Here is a 22,264-nt window from a genome sequence, read left to right on the forward strand (position 1 = left end):
GATCTGTCCCCCATTGAGCATGTTTGGGACTGGATGAAGCGTCGTCTCACGCGGTCTGCACGTCCAGCACGAACGCTGGTCCAACTGAGGCGCCAGGTGGAAATGGCATGGCAAGCCGTTCCACAGGACTACATCCAGCATCTCTACGATCGTCTCCATGGGAGAATAGCAGCCTGCATTGCTGCGAAAGGTGGATATACACTGTACTAGTGCGGACATTGTGCATGCTCTGTTGGCTGTGTCTATGTGCCTATGGTTCTGTCAGTGTGATCATGTGATGTATCTGACCCCATGAATGTGTCAATAAAGTTTCCCCTTCCTGGGACAATGAATTCACGGTGTTCTTATTTCAATTTCCAGGAGTGTATTTAGTTTCAGTTTCTCGTCATCAACGGTTTTGCATACTTAGCTATGATTATATCAACCAATATTGAAGCTACAGTAACAAAATCTTGCATGTATAGTTATGCACTGCTTGCCTACACAGTGAATTAGATTATTCAACAACGTATTACATCCATTATGTATTTTAAGCTGGAGCATATAATATGTCCTTAAATTATTAGGAGAAAATATAGACTTCTAAGATAATTTTTAAATAGACAGTCCAAAAAGGTGGTAAATATTTCTGTTTTATTCTTTTAAGAAGGTAATACTGAAAAGAATAAAAATATTTTTGACCTTTTTATTTGCAATATCCGTGAAAGTAAAGTGTACCTACAATAAAAGTTACACATAATTCAGTTTGCAATATAAAAATCAATTTTCAACTCCATTGTGAATTCAATAGCATTTAAATATCTTCCTCGCTGTCTCTTAGAGGTCTTGATTTCGCTTTCTTTTTAATACGTTTTAAAGCTTTTGTGTTGTTATGTTTCACAATAATAGCAAAAAATACAGACCATCATATCCAAGCACCCTAAAAGCAATCATTCCAACTACTCTTAGTCCACGAAATAAACAAAAGGAAAATTTAATACAAGTTGCAGTCGTTGTGGTTTTCAGTCTGAAGACTGGTTTCGTACGTCTCTCGACACTAATCTATTCTGTGCAGGGCTCTCCATCTCTGAGTAGCTACATCCATTTCAATGTGCATCCCACAGTCAGGCCTTGGTCGTCCTCTACAATTTTATTTCTTCCACTCCCTCCACTTCCCTGCACTACGAAACCGAAAATTCTTTGATGGCTCATGAAGTGTTCTATCAAACGATTCCTTCTTTTCGTCAAATTGTGTTCTTTTTCGATTTATCTAACAATCTTCAACATTTTTCTGCAGCATCACTTTTCAAAACCTCCTATTCTGTCGTAACCGTTTATCGTCCATATTTCACTTCAGTATAAGGCTACATTCCGAACAAACATCTTCAGTAAATACTTCCTAACAGCTATTTCCTTCAGTCGATGTTAACAAATTCCCATTTTTCATAATTACTTTTGTTGCTATTGTCTGTCTGCATTTTATATCCTATGTAGTTTGGCCATCATTATTTATTTTGCTACCCAAACAGCAACACTTATCTATTAATTTTAGTGTTACTTTTGCTAGTGTGATTCCCTCAGCATTACCTGATTTAATTCCAAGAACCTTGTTTTACGTCTGTCGATGTTCATCTTATAACCACTTATCAGAAGACGAAACATTCCGTACAACTGCAATCGCAAGTTCTTTTTTGTCTCTGAAATAATTACAGTGTAACTGGCAAACTTCAAAACTTTTATTTCTTCTCACTGAACTTTAATTCTCTTCCCAAATTTCTCCTTCGTTTTGTTTCTCCTTACTCAATGAACAGTTTGATTAGTACTGGAGCCGAGCGGAGTGGCCACGCGGTTAGAGACGCCATGTCACGGACTGCGTGGCCCCTCCCGCCGGAGGTTCGAGTGCTCCCTCTAGCATGGGTGTATGTGTTGTTCTTAGCATAAGTTAGTTTAAGTTAGTTCAAGTAGTGTGTAGGTCTAGGGACCGATGACCCAAGCAGTTTGGTCCCTTAAGGACTCACACACATTTCAACATTAGTACTGGATATAAGCTACAAATCTAAAGCTGAAATGTAGTAAAGTTCCTGAAATATACCATGAAAATATTTGCTATGTTCATATATAGAATTTCGTACTAATTAACATGAATGTTTTCAGCATATTGATATACATGTATGTGTTTCATGGCACCTGTCTTAGTTCATAGCATGTTGCAGTGTCTGTGTTGTTAAGAAGAACGATGGAATGCCAGCTATCGGCAGAAAAATGTGGTATTGTAGTGCCTATGTTGTTAAGAAGATCGATACAATGCGACTCTCAATTGAAATGTCCTCCCCTGTGTGCGAATTAGATACTATGTGCACGAGTAAAGGTTGTGACGCAGAAACGACGACATGTAGAAGTCTGGGTCTCACTGTGAGTCGTGCATACGTAGCCAAAGCTGTTAAGGCGATAGCTCGCGTGAATCGGGAAATCTGGTTCGAGTCCCGGTCAGACTAAAACTTTCAATATTGTCATTACATTATACATCTAACGGTTGTTACTATTCGCAATAGTGAATAGATTTCACATATATATTACTTCAAGTAGGGCTAGAAACTTTCTCTTTATACAGGTAGTCTGGTCTAATTTGTGAGGTACACTTTCGGGTAAGTCGTTTATGTGGTGATTAAAAATTCACTTCTATGAGGCAAACTACAATCGGGAAGGCTAATCAAAGTACGTGAGGGTGGCAGTTTGCAATCAGAAATTCACCTGTCATCCCTTCAAATGTAGTTATAATACAGCTTTCCTTTGATTCCCAAATGAACGAACCACTTTTGGACCAAAGCTAAGATCATGGTAGTTACCCGTTACAGAATTACTCTGTACCTTATCCTGAAGTGTTTAAATCAAAATCACTAAACTTTCCATCACAAACTAACATTTGGAAAGTGTAATATTCCCATTCCATTACTCTCAGGTTCACTTTCATCGCTACTGTTTGATAGTAACTTTGACACAAAAGGAACGCTGGCAGGTGGACTATCACTTAGATATGGTAGCTTATTTTATGTTGGTGTATCGGTGTCGAATGAGTCGAGGTATTCACACAGTGTGATGTGATGGCAGAATCTGCGAGCGGTAGACGTGGTTTGAGCGAAGGCTATCGTCGGACTGGGTCTAACAACAATGGAGCTGAGTGTCATGCTCAACATTTAGATCACTGTCGTCCAGGATATGTCTGACAGTTCTCTGGTCGTTTCTACCTGCATCTGACTGACTGTATCGCAGCTACAGGAGTCTAGCAGTCGTTGAGACAATAGTTTGAGGTGTTGAGCCGTGCACAGTGAGGTGTTCAAAATGGTTCAAATGGCTCTGAGCACTATGCGACTTACAATGAGGTGTGCACTAGCCATCTTGCACCATGATGAAGCCCCTCGGTAGACAACTTGGGCTATGCAGTCCCACATTTGCGGGTGAGGACATGTAATGAAAAGAAAGATGTGCAGTAGAGATAACAATTAAGCATCGTCAGGAACATCTCATCAACAAGCATTGTGTTGCAGCACCAGTCTGAGGCGGGCCACGACAAACAGCTTTGAGATACGTTTGCCAGCCATCTGCGTAATTTTCCAGTTGGTTTCTACAATAATGCCATCGCAGTGTCCTGCAATGCAGTGGTGCATCGTAGCGGTGGACAAGCCTGCCGCGTGCTGTAGCACAAAGCAACGTTTCGCAGACATCTATGTGCTGCAAAGTAACCTTCTGTCATAGCACACCTGGACAGAGTGAGTGTAAATACTCCCAGCTCAGCTGCTGGCAGGATTGCCATCGGAGCTCTGCATCGTCTGGCCCAGTCTACAAGCCAGTCACCAGTCAGCAGCTACAGCTTCACTAAGCAACACAGTCTGCTAGATGAAGCTGCTGGTCTATGAGCTGTCAGCTGGTCCTGATGTTTCCAGGCTTCGATCTGGATCCGCTGAGGTGAGGGCAGCCACTGTGGCCATAGCCATACACTGCAGCCGGCCTCCGAGAGTCCCAGGTTCGATCCGGGGCCCTCCTTGCTTCTGCCACCTGCCTCGGGGCACAGGCAGTGTACACCAGTCCTGCTGTAAGTAGAGCTGCCACACTGTAGAGCGGACCAACCATCTTGTGTCAGTAGGGCCATGTCGCTGCCACCTGTCGCTCTGTCACTCGCTGCTGCTAGTCACGGTCAGTAGAATGAGTGCAAAATAACATGGCTGGTAGATGTGAAGTCAGCAAGATAGAGAGCAGTAGTGGTGGGGGTTGTGGGCAGGCACTGTAGGGAAATGCCGAGTGCTAGAGGGGAAGTACTGTTCTAAACTAACGCCTATGCTCACATTTATTGCAAATATTAAGTGAAGCCCTGCACACTCAAATTTTCATGGTGACCATTCAATAAGATCTGTCACCTCTGCTTTGGACAGCAACAGAAGCAGTGTTTTTTTTCTCCTCTTAACCATTTGGAACTTCCAGAGAATCGTCATGAGCTGCCAGCTTTGAACTAAATCTACATTTCTCTTGTTTCCATATTAAAATCTTTCTTTTGCCAAAACACAACGGAGTTTACACAGTGTCACCTCACTAACATGTTGTGCAGAGGCAACTGTGAGAGAATTCTGAAACAATGGTTTGCTACGTTTATTAAATGAGGAACTGAGGAAAAGTAACATCAGTAGCTACTGATAATGCGCTCCCTTGGAATAAAAATAAAACTGTAATGTCTTCACTTATATTATTCCAAAACCCATAGCAATTCTCGTTTCACCAGCTATCGAAGGCCCTTAAAAATTACAGTCTTGCACCGATAATGTCTGTAGTTAGCAGAAGAATACGGTAAATAATGAAGTTTTGCATAATACCCATATGTCAAAATTCTCTCCTGTTAGCGAGCTATCATGTGCTAAAATCCAATTTCGATATCTCAAACCTTACCTACATGAAATATGACGAATGCTGTGAATACTTCACTCTGGCTTTATCGCTGGCGTGTGCGATCGCAAATGAGTATGTTGTTGTTGTTGTTGTGGTCTTCAGTCCTGAGACTGGTTTGATGCAGCTCTCCATGCTACTCTATCCTGTGCAAGCTTCATCATCTCCCAGTACCTACTGCAACCTACATCCTTCTGAATCTGCTTAGTGTATTCATCTCTTGGTCTCCCTCTACGATTTTTACCCTCCACGCTGCCTTCCAATGCTAAATTTGTGATCCCTTGATGCCTCAAAACATGTCCTACCAACCGATCCCTTCTTCTAGTCAAGTTGTGCCACAAAATTCTCTTCTCCCCAATCCTATTCAATACCTCCTCATTAGTTACATGATCTACCCACCTCATCTTCAGCATTCTTCTGTAGCAGCACATTTCGAAAGCTTCTATTCTCTTCTTGTCCAAACTGGTTATCGTCCATGTTTCACTTCCATACATGGCTACACTCCATACAAATACTTTCAGAAACGACTTCCTGACACTTAAATCTATACTCGATGTTAACAAATTTCTCTTCTTCAGAAACGATTTCCTTGCCATTGCCAGTCTACATTTTATATCCTCTCTACTTCGACCATCATCAGTTATTTTGCTCCCCCAAATAGCAAAACTCCTTTACTACTTTGAGTGTCTCATTTCCTAATCTAATCCACTCAGCATCACCCGATTTAATTTGACTACATTCCATTATCCTCGTTTTGCTTTTGTTGATGTTCATCTTATATCCTCCTTTCAAGACACTGTACATTCCGTTCAACTGCTCTTCCAAGTCCTTTGCTGTCTCTGACAGAATTACAATGTCATCGGCGAACCTCAAAGTTTTTACTTCTTCTCCATGAATTTTAATACCTACTCCGAATTTTTCTTTTGTTTCCTTTACTGCTTGCTCAATATACAGATTGAATAACATCGGGGAGAGGCTACAACCCTGTCTCACTCCTTTCCTAACCACTGCTTCCCTTTCATGCCCCTCGACTCTTATAACTGCCATCTGGTTTCTGTACAAATTGTAAATAGCCTTTCGCTCCCTGTATTTCACCCCTGCCACCTTCAGAATTTGAAAGAGAGTATTCCAGTTAACGTTGTCAAAAGCTTTCTCTAAGTCTACAAATGCTAGAAACGTAGGTTTGCCTTTTCTTAATCTTTCTTCTAAGATAAGTCGTAAGGTTAGTATTGCCTCACGTGTTCCAACGTTTCTGCGGAATCCAAACTGATCTTCCCCGAGGTCCGCTTCTACCAGTTTTTCCATTCGTCTGTAAAGAATTCGCGTTAGTATTTTACAGCTGTGACTTATTAAACTGATAGTTCGGTAATTTTCACATCTGTCAACACCTGCTTTCTTTGGGATTGGAATTATTATATTTTTCTTGAAGTCAGTGGGTATTTCGCCTGTCTCATACATCTTGCTCACCAGATGGAAGAGTTTTGTCATGACTGGCTCTCCCAAGGCCATCAGTAGTTCTAATGGAATGTTGTCCACTCCCGGGGCCTTGTTTCGACTCAGGTCTTTCAGTGCTCTGTCAAACTCTTCACGCAGTATCTTATCTCCCATTTCATCTTCATCTACATCCTCTTCCATTTCCATAATATTTCCATAATGAGTATGTTACATCACATCAATTTCCTCGAGATTGTTGACGGATAGATCTCCACCCAAGTCAAAAGGTATATTCAATATCTTAGCTAAATTTCATACGCAGCAACATATTATTTAATATGCACCAAACGCGAAATCATAGCGACGCCTATTTTTTAATTGCAACCTTCTTAGAATTTCCCACAGTGTCTTTCTTACATGCAAATATCACAATAACTATGTACATTAAGGAAACATTAACGTACATTAATGGAAATGTAGCCGACAAAGAAAAAAATCTCAGCTGTATTTGAAAAGTGACATGTACCGTGAATGCAGTCACCACGAAAACGTGTAGTTGTTGCTTAAAAATGGCAAAGTACTTCACGAGAATATAGTATTTATGCTGTCAGTTATGGACAATAAAACTGAGTGGTAAATAAATAAAATAACCTGAAAATTTACAAGTATTCTACGCACCTAGATATCATCAAAAGGGTAGTAGATCCAGCTTCTTCGGTTTGCTATTCATCACACAGTTTGGCTTAAATTTATCCTTGTTCCTTCTTGGCTATAATATTAGATGAGACTTTCACTTCTCTTCTCAGAAAAATGTCAATAAAATTACTACGACGGAAAAGAGAGGAAATGTACCACACAATAAAAAATTTGTCTCATATTTATCATATTGAAAATGAAGGTAATAATCTATTCCTTTCACTCGTAGTAATCTCGTTAAAGAGCTGATGCAACCTAACCTCTCTGCAGCAGACACTGAGCTTTTGAGAAATCACCGTTCTAGCCACTGCATGGCTGCTTAAAACTCCCAGTTAATCTACGCATCCAGTGGTATCATGCACCACTATAAAGCAGTATTTGGGACACTACGACAGGGTCGTATTGTTCAAATGGGTAACACTGATTAAATAAGACGAAAAAGATCGCAGATTCTTTTAAGTTACACGCACTTCTGTCATGCTACACGAACTATTACCTCTTCTCTAAGTTAATTAACTTTACGTAAATCTTTTGCTCGAAAGCCCAACACTGTAATATTCTCAAAACACTTAAAACTCTGTTTGACATAACCGTTGCATGAAATGAAGCTGGGCAGCCTTAGGCGAACGATGGTACGAATGACTCTGAGTTACAGAGAGAGGAAACAGAGCTTACCCTCATGACGGCGACGTCATTCACCCAGGAGTCTGAACTGTTGTACTTTGGATGGACCTCGACGAACTCCACGCTGTGGCGAGTTCCACCCGAATCGAGCTTGGTGGTGCCCGCCAGAACTTCCACAGAACCACCACTGCACAGAGAGAGGTACAGTGAGACTACAAAGATAATACGGTCATGACATGTGACTGGCTTAATCCCGAAACGGGTAAAGTACTTTTAAACCCTACCTTATGCCTTTAAAAAGTATTTAAATAAGATAATTACAAAAAAAGTGTCAGAAAATTTAGGAATTTATTCTTTACTTCAAAATATTTGAAAAACTACATATGAATAGGGGTCCGGGAATTCTTAGTTACAGACCTATGAAAAAATTCCGTGTACTGATTCCTCCTTATCTAATGTCCCTCAAATGTGCATTGTTATTCACTTTCTTGTTCACAGATGGTCATGGTATTTTTTGTTTTGTCAGAATGACGCTTGTTCTGTTTTAGAGCAATTTCCATCACAACACATTCCGTGTCTGATATGACGGATATACACTATATATACACTGAAGAGCCAAAGAAATTGGTACACCTGCGTAACATCGTGTAGGGCCCATGCCACGTCGCAGCATAACGTGGCATGGACTCGACTAATGTCTGAGGTAATTGAAATCATGAATCCTGCAGAACTATCCACAAAGCCGTAAGAGTACGAGGGGGTGGAGATCTCTTCTGAACGGCACGTTGCAGGGCATCCCAGATATGCTCAATAATGTCTGGGGAGTCAGGTGGCCAGCGAGAGTGTTTAAACTAAGAAGAGTGTTCCTGGAGCCACTCTGTAGCAATTCTGGATCTGTGGGGTGTCGCATTGTCCCGCTGGAATTGCCAAAGTCCTTCGGAATGCACAGTGGACATGAATGGATGTAGATGATCAGACAGGATGCTTACGTACGTATCACCTGTCAGAGTCCCATATCATTCCATCTGCACACGCCCCACACCATTACAGTGACTCTACCAGATTCAACAGTCCCCTGCTACCATCTGGGGTCCATGGATTCATGAGGTTATCTCCGCATCCGTACACGTCGATCCCCTCGGTACAATTTGAAACGAGACTCGTCCAACATTCAAGATGTTTGCAGTCATCAACAGTCCGGTGTTGGTGTTGATGGGCCCAGGCGAGGCGTAAAGTTTTGTGTCGTGCAGTCATCCAGGGTGCACGAGTGGGCCTTCAGTTCCGAAAGCCCATATCGATGATGTTTCGTTGAATAGCTCGCAGTCTGACAGTTGTTGACTGCCCAGAACTGAAATCAGCATCAATTTGCGGAAGGGTTGCACTTCTGTGAACGATTCTCTTCAGTCGTCGTTGGTCCAGTTCTTGCAGGATCTTTTTCGGGCCGCGTCGATGTCGGAGATTTGATATTTTACCAGATTCCTGATAGTCACGGTACACTCGTGAAATGGTGGTACTGGATAATCCCCATCTCATCGGTACCACGTAAAACCAACTTCAATCTAGTTAACCTGCCATTGTAGCAGCAGTAAACGACCTAACAATCGCGCCAGACACTTCTGGTCTTACATAGGCGCTGCCGACGCCAGCGCCGTATTCTGCCTGTTTACATATCTATGTATCTGAATACGCATGCGTATACCAGTTTCTTTGGCGCTTCAGTGTATATACAGCGAAGCAGGTGGGAGTGTGGACGCAGCATGTCAACTTCATGCTGAACGTTACCCTGAGAGGCAGTTGCCTTTTGCAAGAACGTTTGTACGACTCGACCAGCGCTTGCCAGAGACTGGCTCATTTGAGAAAAGAGTTGCAGATCGAGGCCCACGATGAAGACGAACGTCGCAGCCCGTGCTACTGCAGGTCTTACGAGTGCCAGCAGCCGTCGTCTCTGGAGGGGGAGTGTGTAACTATGTCAGACGAGTTTAATAATTCTTGACTGTGCATTCAAGCTCTCGATAACACACCAGAAAAGAGAAGATCTTTGATGGGTACCTTTTAAGTTACGTACTGATTTCCTGCGGTTACTGCACGGAGCAGAATGTTCGCGAAGTGTGGCTGACAAGACGACCTGAATGACGTCAAAAGTTGATTGCGGAGGCCCATATTTCTAGTGGATCCCATTTCAGATGGTGGGAGGCAACGCGGATAACGAACGCTTGGGCTTGAAGAACAGGTTCTTCGCACTGTAGATGAAACTTCGTCAACTAGTACAAGAAGAATCGCAAGAAAGGAAAGCATCTATCACGTGAAGATTTCGAAAATTCTGCATGAAACTCTTCTTTGTACACTCGAAAAACCTTCAAGGGGTGCTATGATTAAACTAGGCAGACTCTGACCCAAGAATAACTTTCTGTCAACGCATGTTACGGCAGTGTGATGTTCTTAACAGGTACCTTATTCACTGCTTGAGGCTGACTTTCCACGTGACGCGATTTCAAATTACCGTAATGACCACTTCTTGGCGTACGGGTTTTTAAGAACACGCGTGAAGTGCGAGTTGACATACATCAACAGAGTCTCAGTTTCGATGTGTGGGATTGAATGATTCATGATCATCTCATTTGTCCCCCATTTCTCCCACAACGTCTTACCTAACCGATATATATTTACAGCTTCTTAGATACGACGAGTTCCTTCATTCGCTTCATACTGTATCATTTTTTGAGTTTGGTTTATGAATGATGGTGCTCCACCTCACTTTACACGAATGGTTTGCCAATAACTTGATAACCGGTTTCCGAACCGGCGGATTGGTTGAGGAGGACCCATTGCCTGGCCTGGTCTGCCACCTTTGAAAGCAATAAATTGTTTTCCTTTGGTTTAATTAAAATTTTTTGTGTATTCGACTACCGTAATGAAAGTAGATGTTCTGCGGCAGTGTAGCGGAAAAGGGTGAGCAAATACGGAACACACGACGAGGCTCCCACACTGTATGACAAAATATGGACCGCAGTCTCAGAGATTGCATGGAAGCAGAAGGTGGTCACTTCGAGCAATTTCTGTCTATCAGATGTGTTGTCAAATATGTCATCCTTGAGTAATGAACAATAAATCCTTTCATACGCCAAAAAGTGTTACGTAAATAAATAATTTTCGTGGCATGAATATTAAATTCTTCCAGAAATCCTTGCAAAAAATTTTCGAACCCATGTTCACATGAACTTCCAGTAACATTTTGATGTCACTAACAAATCCTTAAAATTTCTGACACATGTTTTTGAACACATTGTACGTTCTCATCCCAAAAATTTCTATGAACACCGCAGTGCTTCAATAGGTATGGTCCTATGAAATGTGGAATACTATTGCCTCCCTCTGACCTTACAAACGATGTATCCAGAAAGTTATAGGGAGACTTACAATTTAAGTCCAATTAGGCTTGTCGTACTCTCACCCACTTCCGCCTTCCCGGCGGACTTGGCATGGACCACATTGCTTACAAAAATCCGCTGACTTCGGTGGAACTCTGCGTTTCGCTCATATACTGCCATTAAAGTGTTGGTTCAAACAGCAGGTGAGATACTTTGGAGCAGAAGGGTCATCGGTTTTTGGCATCTATATAATGATGATGTGTTCTTCCTTACAGCTACAGACCAAGAGACAGCTGACTCCTTTTGTGAGTAACTACTGTATAAGCGACCCAAAACTGGTTTCCTGCGATCTGCTATCAACTCGCTGATATCTCATCTACTGTAGTAAAACATTAATATTTTTCAAGAAATTGAAAAGAAAATGCTCTTAAATCTGTATTAGGGCCATGACGTGTCCTCGTTTGAAATAGGAAGATAACGACTTGTATTAATAATCGTTATTGAATTCGTATTTTCCAGATCCAGAAAATCCCTCTTAACATATTTTTCCTAACGACGTTTGTTGGAACAGAAAAGCTATGAACGTTCCTTAAGTTCGAGACAATTAATTGAAACCTACTCCACTTACCAGAAAAAGAGTTGCATCCAGCAGTGGAGGAGAAAACAAAATGAATCTTCACGGCTTGAGAGTTATTTCAGATTACTAAATCAAGTCAAATTTACAAAGAAATTGGCAAAATTTTCACACTTACCGGTAAGACGTTGCGCCGCTTCAGGCCTTGTGCAAGAACTTATTCTGTCGGAAATGATATCATAAAGCCGTCTCCTAAGGCAAGTTGGCCCACAATTCATCTTGGACATTAATATACCGTTTCAGCTGCATTTAGTCTTTTATTATTGAATCACTACAGGTTTCTTGACGCTAAAAGTCATATTTCCAGGCGAACATATAACTAAAACAACTTGTAACGTATGACTTACAACATATAACACATATTTTCAGAATGAGATTTTCACTCTGCAGCGGAGTGTGGGCTGATATGAAACTTCCTGACAGATTAAAACTGTGTGCCAGACCGAGACTCGAACTCGGGACCATTGCCTTTTGCGGGCAAGTGCTCTACCATCTGAGCTACCCAATCACGACTCACGCCCCGTCCTCAAAGTTTTACTTCCGCCAGTACCTCGTCTCCTACTTTTCAAACTTCACAGAAGCTCTCCTGCGAACCTTGCAGAACTACCATAGAACTCCTGGAAGAAAGGATAACGTCCCCCAGGCTGTGGCTAAGCCATGTCTCCGCAATATCCTTTCTTCCAATAGTGCCAGTTCTGTTTCCATCCCCCAGGCTCTGGCTAAGCCATGTCTCCGCCATATCCTTTCTTCCAGGAGTGCTAGTTCTGCAAGGTTCGCAGGAGAGATTCTGTGAGGTTTGGAAAGTACGAGACGAGGTACTGGCGGAAGTAAAGCTGTGAGGACGGGCGTGAGTCGTGCTTGGGTAGCTCAGATGGTAGAGGACTTGTCGCGAAAAGCATAGGTCCCGAGTTCGAGTCTCGGTGCGGCATACAGTTTTAATCTACCAGGAAGTTTCATGTGACGTATAACAACATATAACATATCACAACATATAACAAACAACTAACATATAAGTAAAACAATCTACAAGGTTTTCTGGCCTACAGTTGTTGTAACTGCTCCTTGATATCCTGATTGCTGGAACTGGGACCGTATTGACGTCGGAGCTGGTCCCACACATGTTCTATTGGGGACAGGTCTAGGAATCTTGACGGCCACGGGAGCACTTCAACTTCACGCAGACAGTTCATAGGTACATGAGCCATGGGTAGACGAGCATTATCCTGTTGAAATATGGCACAGCTATACTGTTGCGTAAAAGGTAACACACGAGAACACAGCCGAATGCCCCACTAATCTGAGTACTGCACGTTTCGACCAGCAGTCCAAATGGAGACCAAAAAATGAGGACCCTCTTAAGCTCTATCAGTTGCTGACTACGCTGTCTGCAATCACCGTATCCTTCACAATGATCACCTGCCAAGTGACAGCGTTCAAGGTCCTTATATAGCCTATCACGTTTCGTAACAACGCTAGTGCTCCCTGATGGCCGTTCAACCCATCACAGATAATTGTAACTCTAATCATTTACATTCCCATCAGAGTTGAGTACGTATAAGAAGTTACATTGACATCCAACCATTTTCTGTGTGTACTTCACTTCTTTTGTCAGGCAGTGTATCTGCTGGTAAGTTCGGTATAAGCTTTTCGTCAAAAAGTAAATGGTTTGCCAGAGTTCTGCTTGCCACTCGTTGTGTCATGTAAGTATCACTCAATAAACACGAAAAGTTCCTAAAATCTGTGACACATTTAATTAAAAATCACTTTTTCCTATTGATATTACATTCGAAATGTAAGTTACTAAATTATTACGATGTAATAAAGAGGTTCTTTCCGCTTTATGTGTGTTATTATTGCGGTCATCAGAGGCACAACCTTGCCCATATACTGATTGTTGTAAACATACAGCGAACGTCATGTCAAGATGTAAGAGGTTATACTGACATTTGACCATGCATTGTGGGTGCTTCACTTCTCTTGCAGGCAATGTGAATCTTGAAGCGATGCAGTCCTACAGCAAAGGAAATAGCTTACAATACGTTAGTTCGTCCAGTCAGCCGGCCGTTGTGGCCGAACGGTTCTAGGTGCCTCAGTCCGGAACCGCACTGCTGCTACGGTCGCAGGTTCGAGTCCTGCCACTGGCATGGACGTGTGTGATGTCCTTAGGTTAGTTAGGTTTAAGTAGTTCTAAGTCTAAGGGACTGATGACCTCAGATGTTAAGTCCCATAGTGCTCAAAGCCATTTGAACCATTTTTTTCGTCCAGTCTTCAGAGTATTGTTCGTCTGTATGGGACCCTTAGCAGTTGGATCTGATTCAAGAGATTGAGAAGGTCCAATGAAGAGCGGCAACATTCGTGACTGGTACATTTAGCCATCGCGAGAGCGTTACAAATCTCATAGAAAGTTTGAAGTGGGACACACTTGCAGATAGACGGCGCCGTAAACGGAAGCCGCTGCTCACTAAATTCCGAAATCCGATCTTCACCGAGGATGCAGAGTATATATTATTACTACCAACTTTCAAATCGCCCAATGATCACTATTCAAAGATAAAGGAAATTAGAGCTCGTACTGAGGCGTCCAGACAGTCGTTTTTCCCTCGCTCGATCCGCGAGTGAAACAGAGGGGGAAATATGACTTTGGAGCGATTTGTGCCCTCCGCCACACACCGCTTGGTGGCTAGCGGAGTATATATGCAGATGTAGATGTAGAATGTATCTGCAGACTTCGGCTGAAAGAGATTGATGCATTGCAGCTGCTAACAGACTTAGATCCGACAGTCTGCAGTTATTCTACAAATGTAATAGAGTGTGGGCGGCAGAGGGGGTACCTCTATGAAGCCAGTGGCTTCTAAGTACCTGCTTTTTGTTCTTAAATTAGTTACAGCCCTCCCATTTGGAATACTACTTAAATTACGTATTTTATCTGAGGTAGCGTAGTGGTGATGGCGAGAAGGGGGGAGTTTTACGAAATGATTAGCTGCATTTTTTAAGAAGTGGATTATGACATCATTTTAACTTTCAGTCAATAAATATATGAAATACTCACAGCTGTTACAAAGGCACAAGCATCTGGCATCGGACAACTGTTTTAGCTGTTTACTAATGTAGGTATTATAAACATGATTTAGATACAAAAAAATAAGAAATCTAGTTTGATCCACTCAATTATAGTGAAAACTGGCAAGTGATCATTTAACTCATACAGTTTGTAATTCTGACCAAGGGTAGAACGACGTCGCAAACCAGCACGGCCACACACTGAAAGTGGGCTGTTCTGGACAGTCTTCAGTGAGTTTGTCCAGTTACTGATTGACGGGAGCAACAGTTTCACGTGATTCGGTTCTATTAAATATTGTGGTGATAACACTGACAGCTCCATCTTTGAGAGATACGCTTTTCTTTGTGCTGAATGATTATAAACGATATTATGCTAGGTTCTTGTGTGTCTTCAAGCATTTCGTCGCATTCAGACACGTGAATCCGTGGATGTGCAATCCTGGTCATACAAAGCAAAATCAGCGTGAATATATCCACGGGTGTTCTTGATTTAAGAAATTACTGATAGGGGCGCGCCTTTTATGCGGAAGCAACGAAATTTAAGCGGATCTCACAGCAATCTGGGACATGATATTTACCTTAACTTTTCCTCATAGATGTGCATGCTTGAGGGACGAGGCACTGGTATGAAATATGGAGATCGTGTCTGTACGATAATACAAACTAGTGAATGCGCTAGTAAAGCTCTTTGTACTGCAACCATACTCACTTGTCGAAGCAATGCGCCGCAGTTATGGCCCAGTTCTCGTTCAGGATGGACGCTCCACAGAAGTGCCGCCCATCAGTCTGCATGGACAGCTGGAACACCAAGAACGTATATTAGGAAAGTTACATACTGGAAGAAAGCATTTTTATAAAACAAGACCAGAGACATTTCACTTCTAATCCAAAAGCGAGACCACACATAAAGCACGTGGTATCTAGCTAGATAGCTGCTGGCTATTTACCCATTCAAGTCCTTGTTGTTGTGGTCTTCAGCCCAAATATTGGTATGATGCGACTCTCCATGCAACTCTATCTTGTGCAAAAGTTTTCATCTCCGCAACTTGCAACTTAAATTCATTGCAACCTGATCATGGTATTCATCCGTTGGTCTCCTGTTCTCCCTATACAATATTTACCTCCCCCCCCCCCCCCAAATTCATACACTACAAAATTAACAACCCCCTCAAGCTTCAGGATGTGTCGCAACGACCGATCCCTTATTTTAGTCAAATTTTGCTATAAATTTCGTTTTCCTCCATTTAGATTCAGTAATTCGTCATTAGTTAATCGATCTTTCCATTCAATCTTCAGAATTTTTTTGGAGCTGCACATTTCGACAGCTTCTATTCTTGTCTTGTCATAACTGTTTATCGTCAACACTTCACTTCCATAGAAGTCCACAATCTAGACAAATATGTTGAGAAGAAATTTCCTGGCATTTAAATTTACATTAAATGTTAATAAATTCCTCTTTTCCAGAAACACTTTCCTTGCTGTTGCCTGTCTAAACTTCGCATCCTCTCTATTTCGCACATCATCAGTTATTTTGCTGTCCAAATAGCAAAGCTCATCTACTACTTTCACTGTGTCATTTCCTAATCAAATTCCTTCACAGCCATTTGATTTAACATTCCATTACTCTTGTTTCGTTTTTGTTCAAATTCATAACATCTCAAGATACTATTAATTTCATTCAGCTGGTCTTACTGTCTCTGACAGAAGTATAATGTCATCGACAAATCTCAAAGTTTTATTCCTTGTCCCCGAAATTTAATTTCCTCTCCAAATTTTTCATTGGTTTCCTTTACTCTTTGCTCAATGTGCAGATTGAATAACATGCTATAAATCTGTCTCACACCCTTCGCAACCACTGCTTCCCTATCATGCCTCTCGACTCTTATAACTGCACTCTGGTTACTGTACTAATCGTAAATAAGCTTTTACTCGATGTATTTTATCCTTGTTATTTTGTGTATTTCAAATAGTGTATTCCATTCAAAATTTTCATTAGTTTTCTATACACATCAAAAAATGTTTTGCATCACCTCGGTTTCGAGGGTTCCGGAACCTGTACAGAAAATTGGAATAGAGATCAACATCAACATTATTTCCACCTTTTTTATTGCTCATGAAAACCACACATTGCATGTTGTACCACCATGTAGCGAGACCTTCAGAGGGGGTGGTCCAGATTGCTGTACACACCAGTACCTCTAGCATGTCCTCTTGCATTGATGAATGTCTGCATTCGTCGTGTCCTACTCCTCAACTGCGATTCGCCGTCGAACCCTCAGAGTGGTTGGTGAGTTACGTTGTCCATAAACAGCCTTTTTCAATCTATCCAAGGAAAGTTCGATATGGTTCATGCCTGGAGAAAATGCTGGCCACTCTAGTCGAGCGATGCCTTTATCCTGAAGGAAGTCATTCACAAGATGTGTACGATGGGTGCGCGAATTGTCGTCCATGAAGACGAATGTCTCGCCACTATGCTGCCGATATGGTTGCACTGTCGCTCGGAGGAAGGAATTCACGTATCATACAGCAGTTATGGTGCCTTCCATGACCACCAGCGGCATATGTCGGCCCCACATAATGCCACCCCAAAACAGCAAGGAACCTACACCTTGCTGCGCTCGCTGGACGGTGTGTCTAAGGCGTTCAGCCTGACCGGGCTGCCTCCAAACACGTCTTCGACGATTGTCTGGTTGAAGGCATATACTACACGCATCGATGAAGAGAACGTGTTGACAATCCCGAGAGGTCTATTCAGCATGCTGTTGGGCTTTTCCTGTACCGCTCTGCATGGTGTCGTGGTTGCAAAGATGGACCTCGCCATGGACGTCGGGAGTGAAGTTGCGCATCATGCAGCCTATTGCGCACAGTTTGAGTCGCAACACGACGTCCTATGGCACAAAGTAACAATGTGGACGTGACCGAACCGCGATATTGATCGTCTGTGCATGGTTGAACTATAGACGAGTCGTGTACCTCCTTCTTGGGGATATGACTGGAACTGATCGGCTGTCGGACCCCCTCAGTCTAATGGGCGCTGCTCATGCATGGTTGTGTACATATTTGGGCGGGTTTAGTGACTGAACAGTCAAAGGTACTGTATCTGTGACACTATATCCACAATCAACGTCTATCTTTAGGAGTTCTGGGAACCGGGATGATGAAAACTTTTTTGATGTGTGTATATGACTACAATTTCTACGAGCATTTGTTTGCCTATTTTATGTGAAGTTTGGAAGGTAGGAGACAAGGTATTGGCAGAATTGAAGCTGTGAGGATCGGTCGTGGGTCGTGTTTGGGTAGATCAGATGGTCGAGCACCTGTTCGCGAAAGGCAAAGGTCCCGAGTTCGAGTCTCGGTCCGCAAACAGTTTTAATCTGCTAGGAAGTTTCTTTCACCGGTTTTCTAAGGCTAGTCATAAGGCCAGTACGTCTTCGCATGTTGCTACATTTCTCCAGAACCCAAACTGACCATCCCCGAGATCAGATTATACCATTTTTGTCATTTTTCTCTAAATAGTCCGTGTCAGTATTTTACGATTACATGTGACTAAACTGAGAGTTCAGTATCACTCATACTTGCAGCAGTTGTCTTCTTTCGAACTCGAATCATTACTTTCTTCTTGAAGTCTTCTTGTGTGGTTTATCTTACAGTGGTTTATCTTAGCAGTATTACTATTTCTAAGCCATGTTGGATAACGTTACAAGATCAGATGTGTCGATCATCGTGACTGATCCACCTGTCGAGAGACTGAAAACATTTGTGGATTCACTAGGAAAAAATACGTTAGACTTCCACATTATAGGACAGACGATTTTGTAGCTCTCTTATCAGGTGTAGAAACAGTCATCGCTGTTTTCAGAACTTACAAATTGCAAATTCACATTAAAGGATTTCATTCGTAATTGAAGCTCTCTGCTATTCGTTACACGTTTACACGTTACGTGGAATACAATTTATTGAGTTATACGATACACCCCAATACTCCTTCACTCGATCATTCCAAAAAATACCACCACCTCTTCAACACTGTTATGCAAACGCAACGGCGAAACAATTAAATTTTATACCCCTAGTTTTGTTGTTCTCTTGTGTATTTTGCACGCACTGGCTTTGGCTAACAACAGTGAAACGATAAACGTAAGAGTATGCAAGAAAAACTATGCAATATGAAGAAAAGTAAAACCGTTAAAGTAAACCAAAAGATAGTTAATTGAAATCCTCAGCTGCCGACAAGTGTTGTTGATATACCTCGATGGGGAGAGCTGAAAATCTGTGCTCCGACCAGGACTCGAACCCAGGATCTTCTGCTTACACGGAAGACGCTCTATCCATTTTTTTAATCTCATTTTGTTCGTTTTCGTTCGTTGCATCTGCTCGGGGCGGATGTTGTAAAACACCCGTTTTAAGCTCGTCGTTGATCGATTAACTCAGTTTTTTTATTACAGAGGGCAGCTAACCCTCTGACCGAACACGCTGAGCTACCGTGACGGCATACCGAGGACACAGATGAACAGTGCGACTGAAGGGACTTATCCCTTGTACGCTTCCCGTGTGACCCACACTCCCAACTGTCCACATCAACATACGTAATGTACCTAATAGATATTCGTCCACCCACTCATTACTCTCGCACACTAAGGTGACTATTCCCGTAAGAGTTAGGGCAACCTGTGCGCATTCGCACAGACGAAGGTCAATGGCTGGGCAGCCTTTTAACTATATGTACGAAGACAGTAACTGTTCTCGAAAGAACAATTATTGACTGTGCAGCTTCTCTAGAATAAATGATAATTAATTGAAACCCTCAGCTGGAACCGTGCGACCGCTACGGTCGCAGGTTCGAATCCTGCCTCGGGCATGGATGTGTGAGGTGTCCTTAGGTAAGTTAGGTTTAAGTAGTTCTAAGTTCTAGGGGACTGATGACCTCAGATGTTAAGTCCCATAGTGCTCAGAGCCATTTGAACTATTTTTTGAAACCCTCATCTGCTGACAGGTGTTGTTGATATAAAAAATGGCTCTGAGCCCTATGGGACTTAACAGCTATGGTCATCAGTCCCCTAGAACTTAGAACTACTTAAACCTAACTAACCTAAGGACAGCACACAACACCCAGCCATCACGAGGCAGAGAAAATCCCTGACCCCGCCGGGAATCGAACTCGGGAACCCGGGCGTGGGAAGCGAGAACGCTACCGCACGACCACGAGATGCGGGCTGTTGTTGATATACCTCTATGCACAGTCATCAACATTCGAGAACAATCACTACCTTCATACATAAACCGAAAGAGTAGGGACTAGAGGGCGTCGCGTAATAAGCATATGGGGACAGGAAACAATTATCTAAAAGTAGAGACGATCCGTACATAAACGGGACGGATGGCAAACCTATTGTGTTTCCAAGCGTATTACTGTCAGAGAAGCTTCGTATTTTGACTTTCCAAGCGACAGGTTTGGAGAGCCTAAAAATAAATGTGAATTTCTTCATTCTCCGCATTGTTCTCACACAACAAAAAATTGGGTGTCCTTTTTCATTGTAAGACACGTAAGAGAACCGAACAAAAAGCTAACGACATGACGCTAATACATTGTAACACAGCCTGTAGCCCTTATAACGCTCTCAGCTTGGCGAGGAAGACTGTCCACACGTTTTCTTCAGGTATGCCCATACAGAGGAAGCCACTTACTGGTGACCGGATTCCAGAGTGCTGCCAAGTTGCTGGGATATTGACTACTATGTTTCATCCGCTCTTCCAAGTAGTCCCAGACATTTTCTATTATATTAAGATTAGGATGACGTAGCGGGTCAGTGCTTGTGCAGAATAGTGCTTACGTATTCGTTAAACAAGGAAAGTATGCATGCAGCTCTGTCGAACATCTTGAAAGACGAGTGTCCCAGCACATGGCCACGAAGATGTGGAGGAAAAGACATCCCTTCGTCATCAAGAATGTTTAAAAGGTGTGTGGTTCATGTACACGGCATTTTGAACGAGTGGCCCAAGACACGGTACGAAAAACATCGGTAAAACATCACAGAACCAAGTGTGGCCTGAAATGAATCCTCCATACACGTCGTATTAAACGCCTCATGTAGCCGTCGGTGCATTCAGTCGCTTGCATCATTTGGAAAGAGGCTTCATAGCAACTCGTCGCATCACACTACCCACCTCTAGCCAGCTAATGTCCGCTCTCTGTGTTTGGCCCATTGGAGACGTGCAGCTCTATCTGCTTGTAAGAGGAGCGTTCAATACGTAATGCAACACATTTTTCTTTTTCGGCAAATTTCAGTTAAAAAAAAATTGAATTTGTTATGAGACATCGTGGAATACTACCACTTCGGCCCCTGTGGTTTCATGAAGTTCCGATAGCTGGTGGTACTATACGTAGCCCTCAAAATTGCGTCTGTAACGAAGGTGCATTCCAAGCAGAGAGTTGTCATTGAGTTTCTTTTGTTAGAAAACCAGAACACCGCAGATATTCATTGGCGCTTGCAGAATGTCTACGGAGACGCGGCAGTGAACAAGAGCACGGTGAGTCGTTGGGCGAGGCACGTGTCATCATCGCAACGAGGTCCCTCACACCTGTCCGATCTTCCGCGTGCTGGCCGGTCGCACACAGCTGTGACTTCAGCGATGTTGGAACGTCCAGACACTCTGAGGTGCTAGACGGATCACAATCAAACGCCTCGCTGCTCAACTGGACGTCTCTACTGGTAGGACTGAAACACTCCTCCACCAGTTCTCGTCGGAAGAAAATGTTCAAAGCCGGGCCCTCAGCCAGTGAAGTCACGGTGGCGGTCATCTGGGATTCTGAAGTGGTTATTATGGTTGACTTCCTCTCTCATGGTACAATCATGTACTTTGCAAAACGTGTATTTGTTTTCGAATGCTGTAAATCGGAACATAAGGTGACATCGAAAATTCCTTTTGTGACCGAACGAAAGTGGTTTACAATGCAGTGAACGTTTGTGACTGTGAGTGGCTATGTGAAGACGAGCGACCAACTGCAGACCGCAATTACAGTTGCACAGAACTAAAAACTAAGGTTCGGTAGTTTTGAGACAATACATGAACGACGTGTTAAATCCTGAGAAATGAACTGGGAGCCGACGATTTCTCTTCGTTTCTTGTTTGTTTGTTTGTTTTGGACATAATTAGAATCGCACATCATTCAGCTTTAGTGTGTATTTTATATCCTTACAAAATGTAAACCGCATTTTATAAGTAATAAAAATTAGTTCATCGCGTAATGTCTGCACTTTTATGTAATGAAAGCAGTTACTTTTGGTGCAAGCGCAATTTACGTGCACAGGCGTAAAAAAAAAAAATAATAATAATAAACCTCTACAGGATGGAGAAAAATAGTGTCACGAAATTTTAACCATGGATAGCTGATGCCAGTAGGAACCAAAATTACCAATGTTTTGTAGGCTGACAACGCACCGTTTTTAAACTACGGAAACTTGGCGCTACGTTCTCCGATTGGCCGTGGGATTGCCCTGTTGCTTTTCGTCGGTTGGCGGGCAGCGCTATGGTTGTC

At 42.6% G+C, this 22,264-nt stretch overlaps 1 protein-coding gene across 1 annotated transcript in view; it reads right to left on the reverse strand.

The window, feature by feature from the left end:
• LOC124778500 (trypsin delta-like) overlaps window positions 1-22,264 on the reverse strand; it is a 51,716-nt gene that overhangs the window by 23,791 nt on the left and 5,661 nt on the right. Inside the window, exons 3-4 of the mRNA XM_047253648.1 lie at window positions 15,437-15,525; window positions 7,717-7,852 (exon numbers count right to left, since the gene is read on the reverse strand). Of these exons, the coding sequence (XP_047109604.1) occupies window positions 7,717-7,852; window positions 15,437-15,525 (225 nt within the window). The remainder of the gene's footprint in view (window positions 1-7,716; window positions 7,853-15,436; window positions 15,526-22,264) is intronic.

Source organism: Schistocerca piceifrons, chromosome 1 (genome assembly GCF_021461385.2).
Source record: "Schistocerca piceifrons isolate TAMUIC-IGC-003096 chromosome 1, iqSchPice1.1, whole genome shotgun sequence".
NCBI lineage: Eukaryota > Metazoa > Arthropoda > Insecta > Orthoptera > Acrididae > Schistocerca > Schistocerca piceifrons.